The sequence below is a fragment of the Alosa pseudoharengus genome, unplaced genomic scaffold (genome assembly GCF_046254945.1).
Source record: "Alosa pseudoharengus isolate Yale_2024_CS ecotype anadromous, Long Island Sound unplaced genomic scaffold, YU_APseudo_1.1 YU_APseudo_1.1_scf_22, whole genome shotgun sequence".
NCBI classification, from domain to species: Eukaryota; Metazoa; Chordata; class Actinopteri; order Clupeiformes; family Clupeidae; genus Alosa; species Alosa pseudoharengus.
In genome coordinates this window covers 14,494,635-14,506,058 of record NW_027468680.1, presented here as the reverse complement: position 1 = coordinate 14,506,058, position 11,424 = coordinate 14,494,635, and the positions used below count along the sequence as shown (strand labels likewise).

Here is an 11,424-nt window from a genome sequence, read left to right as displayed (position 1 = left end):
CACATGTCATTATAGCAATAAGAGTACCAAATTGATGACCAAATGTAGGCATAATATTTAGAAATCTAATCTGCGTTTTTTGTGTTTTACTTTTGATCAGGAGATAATAACAGGAAAAGGCATTTGTCATCTTCGACAAATGAGAGACAGGTGAAAAGGAGACTCATCGGTGAGGATGATGATGATGATGATGAAGAGTATGATCAGGATGAATATGATGAAGAAGAGGAAGAAGTTGGGGAGGAGGAAGAAGAAGAGGATTATGAAGAGGGGGAGGAGGAGGAGGAAGATGATGAAGATGAGGACGAGGAAGAAGAAGAGGATTATTATGAAGAGGTGGAGGAGGAGGAGGAGGATGAAGATGAGGACGAGGAAGAAGAAGAGGAGGGTCACTAAGTTAATATGTTACATATTTTGTGTGTGTATCATTTTGTCATCAGAGTGACATTTTGACAAAGAATTGTTAGGTTTTGATAGCAGTTTCCATTGGACATAGATGTGAATGGTTTATTTCCCAGCGTTGTGTCTAGTATGCTTGTGTGTAAAGTTTTGACACAATGAGCCAAAATTTGCAAAAAGTGTTCAAGCAATGGGCAAAAACTGTACGTTATTCTAGGTAGGCTGCGCCACCCTGTGGTAACAAATGGTCTACCCACAAGCCTTTGCGATGTGGAATGAAGTGCGCCTGCCGCTGGGAGGCGAGTGAAGTGGGAAAAAGTCAAAGTGGGCAGGGACATGGAGCCGTGGGGAGTACCTAACAGACTGCAACGGAAAGGAGCCCTTGGATCCAAGCGTCAGAACAAGGGCCGTCCGCCCCAGCCAGAACAGTAACGAAGGGGGAAACACAACTGACCATTTATGTTTTTTTCGGTGTGTGAAATTACTGGTGAAGCACATATGATCGTATACTTTATTAAGACATTGCAAACTTAGTTAGCAAGTGTGCTAGCTGGAAAAGTTAGTTAGCTTGCTAGCCACCTAGACTAGCATTGGTAGCTAATTAGCTATAGATATCTTTCTAAGCTGACTTGGCTGTGTGGTTGATTCGTTTTTGTTTTGTCTCTGTGCGAAAGTTCAGTTGATTGCCAGCTTGATTGTAGGATAAGTCACTGATGCCTACCAGGTCTCAGGGCTGAGATGAAGTCTGTCTTAAAGGACAGTCCTTCACTCATTTCTTTGCGAATGTCAGCGCCGTGAATGTTGGCAAGATGGATTATTCACGATTTTATTGCTACATTGATGTCGCCTATTTTTGAGTTATGCTCTCAAGAAAGAAGAGTAAAAACGAAGCCTCGAAACCAGCCGAAGTCCACGGGAAATATGTGAAAAAGGAGACCTCACCACTTCTTAGAAGTAAGTTTGTATGAAAAGACTGTTTTCAGTCACGGACTTGTGAAAGCGTATGGGACGTAGCACTAACGTGTCCATCATTGAGAGTGTCTGTTTAGTAATCGCAAGCATGATGTGTGTGTATGGTTAATTATATGCACGGTATAGAAATCAATTAGTCTGACTGGAAACTTACATTTTTACTTTTTCCTCCAGTTAAAAGTTACTGTCAGTCCTGCCTTAAGTAGTCTGATCGCCTATTTACAATCTTTGGTTAGATTCTTAACGTTACTGTCAAGTCTGATTTCGCTGTCCAAGAATGGTTCAACTGCTAGAAGTAATGCAACTTTAGCATCGCATTTATTTATCTTCTTCAGAATCATAACTAGTAGTATTATCTTGAATCTGAGCCAAAACAATATGCTATTTCTTAGATTTCTGTTGGGTAGTTTGAGTGTTCAAAGTATGTGATGGAAAAGGAATTAACCTTGGAATTGGAAGAGCTGCAGAGTTTTAAACTTAAACCATGATCTGTGCCAGGTATGAGACACAGTTAACAGTGTGTTAGGCACCGAAACAGTAAACTAGTATGATCCATAGGTTTTAGGCTATTCTGATAATCAGGATCGTCTCTTGCTCCAACTCTGTTTTAGATGGCCTGTAGTCAATCTATAGATTAGTTAAAAATGAATGAAAGTGTGATATCCTGTTCAGATTAGGTAAAATAGGTGTGTGGAAATCCTTTCACAATATTACTTTTCGAAATAAATACTTTACATTTTTTCACCTTTTGTGTTTCTTCTCTTCCTCACCTCTCCTTATTTTCCTCCTCTCCCTTGCAGATCTTATGCCATCCTTCATCCGGCATGGCCCTACTATTCCCCGTCGCGGTGAGGTAGCCCTCCCTGAGCCGATGCCCGCCTCCAGCTATCCCTCAGTGGGGCCCGCGGGCCCCGAGGCCGGCCCGCCGCGTGGCACCAAGAGCTTTCTGCGGCCGCAGCCACAGCGCTCTGCCCAGGAGGTGGCGCTGCGCGCCAGCCAGCGCGTGTCGGCGCCACCGTACGGCCTGCGTGGGCCCGGTGAGATGGCGGAGTACGCCGGCTCGCAGCAATCCTTCTTGCCGTCGCCTGGGCCCACGGGCGAGGCAGAGAACGGCGGGGGGGATGTTGGAGGTCGCTTCTACTACCCCGAAGGCCCCACCTCTGCGGCAGCTGGCGTCATCGCCCCCGGTTACTATGAGGGCCGCCGGGCCCCACAGGGCCTGCGCCGGCCACCGCAGCTGCCTCCCCCGGAGCGTTTCCACGATGATTATCGCTACTACGAGCACCAGGCCAGCGAGCACGCCTTCTCCAGGATGCCCCCACACACTCCTCCACCCGCTCAGACCAGACCCCCCGCAGGTGAGAGCAAGGATGGGCAGGGGGATGGAGGGAGGGTGGAGGACTTGGGTATACGACTGGCATCAGCTACCGCTGTCTGAATTGATATCCTATTATGCTCCTGCTTTTTTTGACACCTGCAGTATAGCTTCAGTTTGGTCCCAAGACTTTTAGCAGTATTTCCCACTGTGACTTCCACTGAGGGTCTCATCATTGTCTTATGACGGTGGTCAATACTGTCACACTGCAAGGCAAGGTTGCAATTAGATCTACAGTGATTTAGTGGCATGGTGTAGTTTAGTGCTTTCCCAATAGATATTATTCTAGATAGTATTATTCAATCTACCATTCACAATACTGCAGCAATGTATTCATTGCGACTTGATGATTTATTAATGTATTCTAATCGGGCGTCTATAGACCGATGATACTAGTGTAGCACCCTCCCAGGATGGATTGCTGTAGTAGTCCCTTTTATTCACTTCCTCCCACCCTGTATAACTACTCGGTTGTCTTCTGCTGAAGTCAGCAGTTTGTCTCATATGTTGCTGTAAAGGAATTGGCTTATCCAGGCAAGGAATCGTGCTGTCTTGAGGGGTTGCTGGCTGCTGTAGTTAAGTTGCAGCTGTACTTGTTTGCTGTTTGTTTGGAAGACCGAAGGCATACACCCAGTGTCCCACTGGAGCAGGAAGACCAGTGCCCACTCATGACGGCATCACACAATAGGGGCAGACTTATCAGATGGAAAATACTCACACAGCCGTGGCTGGTCGCTCGCTAAAAATATCCACTACTACCTCTGAAAATTCCTTCCTTTGGATTATGTAGTGCGTGTGTGTGTGCGTGTGTGTGTGTGTGCGTGCGTGTGTGCGTGCGTGCGTGTGTGTGTGTGTGTGTGTGTGTGTGGTGAATTACTAAGTGGGTTAGGGCAGGGTTACTCTCATGTTGCTCTCCACCCATTTTGATGCTATTTATAATGCATGTACACACACACACACACACACACACACACTACATACATACATACACAGTAACAATGATATTTCCATTGCTGCACAATAAGTAGTAGGCTGATTACATTTGTTTTACTTATATATCCCATATCTTCTTTCACATACTCTCCCTACCCAAACACGCATAAACTCACTCACACACACACAGTCGAGTTTGATGACTGCAGAGTGTCTAAACAGCTCTGGAATGTCGGTTCCTCTTCCCACATTGGCCGTCCCATTCGGTTGACACACATACACACACACACACACACACACACACACACACACACAGAGACACACACAACCTCAAACAGATACTCACTTTGTGTGTGTGTGTTTGTCTAATAATCTAAAGCTTCAGAAGACATGGCCTCAAGATATATGCAACAGTAGCGCACACACCCATCATTTGATATTGGTATGAGATGCCATTTAAACTTTCATGTAGATTTCTGTGCCATGTGTTATATCTTGGTCTTAGCAGAGCTTGCCAGACTTTGTTCATGCACAGTCTGGTATCAGCTGTTTTCACTGATTACTCTTGTTTACAAGGTTTTGCTGTGTGGTTAGTAAAAACAAAGCCTTTGTGGCTTGAGTGCAATACAATACATAGATAAGTTATCTTAGGTAGAATGTTGGAAAGTTCACAATTGTACATACAAGCCTACATCATTTTGGCAGGTCACTGTTGACTTGCAAATACATTTCAGGACCTGCTCTTCTGCTACCCTTTAAAACACACGTATGCCGCAGGTCATATGATGGTAGGTCCGGTATAGGAGAAAGCACATCCTGCTTGTGTGTGTGTGTGTCTGTGTTTGTGTTTAGGAACATAGTTAAAAAATTAAGACAAAACAGGGACCATTGTGTTGTCTTGATATGATTTAGGGTCTCCCAGGTCTGTGAGGTCCAGAAGAGGACTTGCCGGTTTGTCCTGTTGCGTACCGTTTGTGTGTTCCAGAACAGAAGGTTGCTAATAGCAATCCGCCAGCTCATGTTGTTTTTCTCAGGGGATATCTGTTAACAAAACACAAGTTCTCTCCCTTGAGGACATGTTACTGCCTAACACCAGCTTTCACCCTGCTTAGAGTTTCATGTGAGCTCCTTGCAACCACATGTAGCCTTGACAGAAAAGTTTTGTTTAATAATGTTGTCTAAGCGTAAAATGAATTTTTGATAATGTGGCCTAAACATGAAAACCGTGCGTAATAATGTAGCCTATGGCTGTAATAATTTCAAATTTGTGTGTTGTTGGTTGGGAGCATGGGAAATACGGTCATTTTGGAAAGGTGGTTAGGTATGTGTTGCATTCCTCAAAAGAGTGTCTGACTCCCTCTCATGCACTCTGCCTCATGCCAACCTGGCACTGCCAACCTGGCACAGGGTATATGGTCTGTCATTGGCATGTAGAATTTCTCAGCTGTCTTGTTGCCAACCCGCTCACCTTCTCATGCTGTCTCGCTGTGTGTGTGTGTGTGTGTGTGTGTGTGTGTGTGTGTGTGTGTGTGTGTGTATACACACAAGTGTCAGCATCTATTTGAAGTTAAATTTAGTACTGTGCCTAAACTAACAGCCAGGCTACACCAGGTGCACAATCGAAGCGCTCTGTTAGCAGAGAATAAAAATAGCTTTAGAAGTCTATTATTTTTTCAAATGTATGCGCCATTATCACATCTGCTGTAGCCAGTTCCATTGATTATAGTGGAAGCTAATTGTTGCAGCAAATGCTCCACGAATGGAACGTTCCAGTTACGTGCCCGGTGTAGCCTTGCCATGGGATTCTAACTCTAGAAGTGAAAGAGAGTCAGTTTTGCAGCATATCTGCTCATGAGATTCTAACTCTGGAAGTGAAAGAGAGTGAGTTTTGCAGCATATCTGCTCATGAGATTCTAACTCTAGAAGTGAAAGAGAGTGAGTTTTGCAGCATATCTGCTCATGAGATTCTAACTCTAGAAGTGAAAGAGAGTGAATTTGCAGCATATCTGTTCATGGTTCTTCTGTCATCTATTTCTATGTCCCACACACACGCTTTGGGTTCTTTCCTGTCTACTGTGTCATCATTTTGATTTGTGTGTCAGTGTGTTTGTCTCTGCGTGTTTGTAGTGTATGCTATAAAATTACAGATTATAATCTTTCTAGAGAAACTGCTCAGAACAACTGTAACTTCTGACACACACACACACTTTGGGTTCTTTCGTGTCTTCTCTGTCATTATTTTGATTTGTATGTGTGTGTGTATCAGAACTTACAGTTTCTCTAGAGACATTTGTATCTAATTCTATGGCATACATTACACACACACACACACACACAAACACCCCCACACACGCACACACACAGTCAAACAGACATCAAGAGACATGAGATCAGATTCAGTCTTCAGATGAGGTCAGGTACTGGTTCTATGAGTAGTTGTGTTTTGAATGAGAATGTTTTGCTGCTGACCCCAGGAATGAAGTCAGCAAGGGCACAGAAATGCTCAACCACAAACACACACACACACACACACACACACACACACACAGAGAGAGAGTAGTAGTCCTAGAGGCCACAGACCTGAGAGTACAGCCTTGCCCTATAGAGGAATGCCTTCGGTCATGGCTTGTTTGTGTGTTGTATGTGTGTGAGGTCTTGGTCTGGCCTGTGCGGTTTGGTGTGTGTGTGTGTGTATGTGAGGGGGATGAGAACATTCCTGAGCTAAGGAACTGGAGCAGTCTCTGAGGAACAGGCTTCACTCTGGGGACTCAGTAGAGACAACTCTCTCTCTCAAAACTCTAATTTTCTCTTTCTCTGCATTTTGTCTCTTCCTCCTCTACTGTCTCCCTCTATTCTCTTCATCTTCTCATCTCTCCTCTTCTTTTGTCTCTTCATCTCTCTCTCTTTGTCTCCCCTCACTGTTTGCCTTTACCCTCTTCCCCTTCTTGTCTTCAGATGCAAATAAAGTTTTCTTAGCACTGCTATTGATGTACAAACATAAGTTTGTAAAAAAAAAAAAAAAAAAAAACTGTTAATGGACAAACACAAGTTTTCAGATTTTGTTTTAGCACTGCTATTTGTGTGCAATCACAACATTTTAAGCTAAATCATCCCTAGCATTGCTTCCCACGCACTAGCACAGAAAGTTTTGTAAATCCAGTCATTACAGTTTTGTGCTTTTGTAAACTCATGTCCAGTGCGACCGTGGCGTTAACCTCCGCTCCCATGCCCTCCCCATCTCTCCCCTTCCCCCTCCTTCTCTGGCCCGCAAGGCATCGGACGCATGCAGGCCAAGTCCCTGGGCAACTTGTCCAGCCCCAGCATCGGTGGTGCTGGCGACGACATCCCGCTGCCGACTGGCTGGTCCGTGGACTGGACCATCCGCGGCCGGCGCTACTACATCGACCACAACACCAACACCACGCACTGGAGCCACCCGCTGGAGCGCGAGGGCCTGCCGCCGGGCTGGGAGAAGGTGGAGTCGGCCGAGTTCGGCGTCTATTACGTGGACCACGTCAACAAGCGTGCCCAGTATCGCCACCCGTGCGCCCCAAGGTGAGGATTCCATTTCATTTCTTTTTATCGATTCATTTAGAACACCCTTCAGTCAACATTTCTCTAAATGTGTCACTGTTAGCCAGCTGGCTAATTTTCAGCTGCAGTTCTTTGGCAAGATGTTTTGATAACCAGTGATCCATTCGGGTCGTTGTTTATGAGAGCCCTTTTAGTAATATAATTTGAATAGCAAAGACAAAACAACTACTTCATAAGAGACAGGCAGCAACACTGGGTGACCCTTGTGAAGATGTGTCCTGGTTGATTGATTGTGAGGACAGTGCTTACTGGAGGAAGTAGTTATGATTGGATGTTTGGACTGTAGAACTCATTATGCTTACTGGAATGTCTTTTTTTTGCTCTTGCTTCTTGCAACATCTCGCTCCCTTTTCACATCTGGTTTCAGTTTACTTTTGCAGTTTGGTTTCATTTTTGTGTGTGTCTGGTCATTTGTTGTCTCGTTGTCTACATCAGCAACATATTTTTTGACCATCGTATTTTTTCACTCTTCATCTCTCCATTCCTTTCTCCTTTTTTCACTCATTACCCATAATGCCATTCATTGTCTTTCTCTCTCCATCCCCACCTCTCTGTCTGTCTCTCCATCTGTCTCTCTCTCTCTCTCCTGTAGTGTCCCTCGTTACGACCAGCCCCCGCCCCTCCCCCCTCCAGTGACGTACCAGCCACGTCCTACTGAGCGCGTGCAGCCGGTCCTGGTGCCTGCCAACCCCTACCACACCGCAGAGATCCCAGACTGGCTCCAGGTCTATGCCAGAGCCCCGCTCAAGTCAGTATACACACACACACACCATTCCACTATCACAGCAGAAATCAACAAATGATAAGCACACACACTTACACAACACTCCAGCAAATTCCAGATCCACACAAGATCTCTGCTTTAGTCGTTCATTTGTTGTGTGATTCGCTTGTGCAAAGAAAAAGTGAAGATCCGCTGGATCACACTGGAGAGGTCCCATTTAAGTATTTTTTATTTGTAACGTTTCAAGCCCTTACGGTCCTACTATATATACAGATATATAATACGGATTGGTTCAGTCTCAATTAGGGGTGTCACGATTCTCCAAATCTTCGATTCGATGTAATTTTCGATTTTAAAGTCACGATTCGATTCGATTTTCGATCTTATTTAAATTACTATTAATAGTACTACTACTAATAAATTACTATTAATGCATTCTTTATATGTTATTTACTCTTTTTGGCCTTTTCCTTTTCTTTTTCGGGAGGGGGGGGGCTTTTATTTTGAAACCGCTTTGAAGCCGTTCCAACCGCGAGGTTGTAATGTAAACAGAACTAACTTTAGGCTAAAACAGAGACTTGAACATAGTAAAATGAAACAACACAGAATGTTAATTTGATTGTTTCAGCACACTCCGAAGAGACCCAAGGTTAGTGTTCATGGAATATGTACTTATAAATGTGCATTTTAAGCCTTAAAGTAACTTTGGACTGTAATTAGACCATCTTTTCACTTGCTAAGTTGAGTAAGCTAAGTTAGTTTTAATTGACGTGAATGAACGAATACTTCCACACCGGTGATTTCAAAGTAGCAATAGGGGCTTTGATTTCGGTAGGTTGATGTGTAGGCCTATATTTTAACTTGCTGCAGCCTAAAATTAGAGGAGTGTTGACGCTGCAGTTCAGCACGTGCATGTGTGTTTGTGTGTCTTGGCATACATGCTGGACGTGACATTGGGGGTGTGGCTGCATCGTCGATTCTACTTTTAAGTTCGAAGTTCGAGATTGAGATGTAATTTCGATCGATTTCGAAATAAAATCGAAATCGTGACACCCTTAGTCTCAATGAATATGTGGTCCTCACCTCCTAGTTTATAATGTACAATGTATTTTGAGATAAAAACAGATGCTTCTAGTTTGTCTTGGAGAGTTTGTGAGATTACCCACAACTTTACTTGAATATGTTGCAAAGTAAATTCTAACATACTTTCTAACATTATGTATATGTTTTTTTAAAGTTGATATGTATAGTATACTGCACTTTGAATGAAATGGTAAATATATGGTGATCTGATGTGTGGATTGGATATGTGAGTATGTATACCCACAATATGAAGAAAATATTATATTATATTATATTATATTATATTATGTACTGGCGATGTTGTGTGTATTGTATATTGATATTTGTATATGTTTGTTTTGTGTATACACGGGCATGGTGCAATAGTCTATTTTTACCTATTTCTTCTATTGTAATTGATTGTATAATGGATCCTGATCCTGCAACCTAATTGTAATCATGTGACAAATGGAATTTAAAAGGGCAGCTATGTAACACTTGTTGGAAGTCTGAGGAAGGGCCGTTAGGGGCTTGAAACGTTACAAATAAAAAATACTTAAATGGGAGGTCTCCAGTGTGCGGATCGTCACTTTTTCTTTGAACCGTATCCTCGATCCTGCACCTGTATTATTTTTGGATGTGCGTGATTAAACCGTGCTGTTTCAATTTCGCTTGTGCGACCATATTTCGAGAATAATGCTGTAGCATCAAATTGACTGTGTTTGTGTTTGTGCAGGTACGACCACATCCTGAAGTGGGAGCTGTTCCAGCTGGTGGACTTGGACACATACCAGGGCATGCTGAAGCTGCTCTTCATGAAAGAGCTGGAGCGCATCGTCAAGTCGTACGAGTCGTACCGCCAGGCGCTGCTCGGCGAGGTGGAGGCGCGCCAGCAGCGCCAACAGTGGTACGCCCAGCAGCCGCCGCCCGCCAACAGCTACCCCGTCAACATGTGAGGGCCGCAGTGCCAGCGCGACGGGAGACGCTGGAGGGGTTTGGGGGGTAGACGCCAGCGTTTCTGTCACTGGGGGGGATAGAGCAGAGGTTGCGTTACACATTTTTGTTGTCTGTCAAAATGACGGGCAGAGTTGTAAATAATCTCTCATGGTCAATTGTGACCCCTGATTTTTCTGATTTCTCTGTCATTATTAAAAAAAAAAAAATCTGTCAATGACAGAAAATCTTCGGTTAAAGCAACCTCTGGGATAGAGTGATGAACGAAGGCAGGAACAGCATGAGCGGAGGTGTGGGTGTGCAGGATTGAAGGGAAGTCATGATCAACATTGGAGGTGTTGATGACTACGATGATGATGGTGGGAGAACTTGTCGTAACCTGACCATCTTTCTCTTTTTCTTGAGTTCATGGTCAGGGGGCTCTGACATGGGCTGTACATTTTTTGTGTGTTTGCTTTGCTTTTCTTTCTTTCGTTTTTTTTTTTTTTTTTTTTTTTTTAATTTTTGTGGCAAGTCTCTGGGTCACACTTTGCATGTCCCTTTTTTGACTTGCTCTATGTTGTGGGCAGGACAATGCTGGAGCAGCCCATCTCCTCCCGTTTTGATGACTGACATCATGGCAGAGCTGATTTGTTGTTGTTTTTTTTGGAGTTGTTGTCATTTTTGTTGTCATTGTTCTTGATGCCAAACACATCAGTGCCTTTGCCACTCAAGCCAAATCCAACTGAACTGAAAGCACCAGCCAGAATAGTCAATGGACTAAATCTGAAAGAGAGACTTGTTCTTGTTTATAAACATAACAGGCTTTATGAGCTCTTCTAATACCTAAGGACTCCATCTACACTACACAGAGTGAGTGTGTGTGTGTGTGTGTGTGTGTGTGTGTGTGTGTGTGCGTGTGTGCAAGCAAGAGGAAGAGAGGCAAATTAACATTTTTGTAAGCTGATGTAGGCAGCTTACCTTTTAAAGATTGTGTGTCTGTGTGTATGTTGTTATTGTTGGTTTTTGTTTTTCTCTCAAAAGGTTTGATACTTCAAAAGTATTTTTATAATGGCATTTTCATCATAATCCTCAGTGTAAGTGACAACTCTTTCCTCTCCTTTATAATGTGTAAGTCCTCTTGGGAGACAATCCGCTCTGTGTGCCCGGCTTGTTCCCTGAGGGAAGCTCGGCAGTCAGCTGGGTTAATATGTCTTATTTTAAAGACGCTATTTTAATGTATTTTAAAGGTGGTGAACTTTAAAGGCCAATAGTTCAGTCTCACAGAAAGCCTTGTGGTCTCAGCAACTCTTGGCTCTTTCTCTGCCTTACTTTTATGACCTGATTATTATAGGGTTGTTTTTTTTTCACTCAATGCTCTGTATCATTAAAAATATATTATAAGCTTGCTAATATACTAATGTATTTATAT

General features: G+C 43.6%; 1 protein-coding gene across 1 annotated transcript; it reads left to right on the top strand.

The window, feature by feature from the left end:
• Nucleotides 1-734: 734 nt before the first annotated feature.
• On the top strand, nucleotides 735-11,424 carry sav1 (salvador family WW domain containing protein 1). Its single transcript, XM_076300676.1, has 5 exons — nucleotides 735-1,353; nucleotides 2,172-2,729; nucleotides 6,952-7,234; nucleotides 7,866-8,021; nucleotides 9,796-11,424. The coding sequence occupies exons 1-5, from the start codon at nucleotides 1,260-1,262 to the stop codon at nucleotides 10,013-10,015; spliced, it is 1,311 nt and encodes a 436-aa protein (XP_076156791.1). The 5' UTR covers nucleotides 735-1,259; the 3' UTR covers nucleotides 10,016-11,424.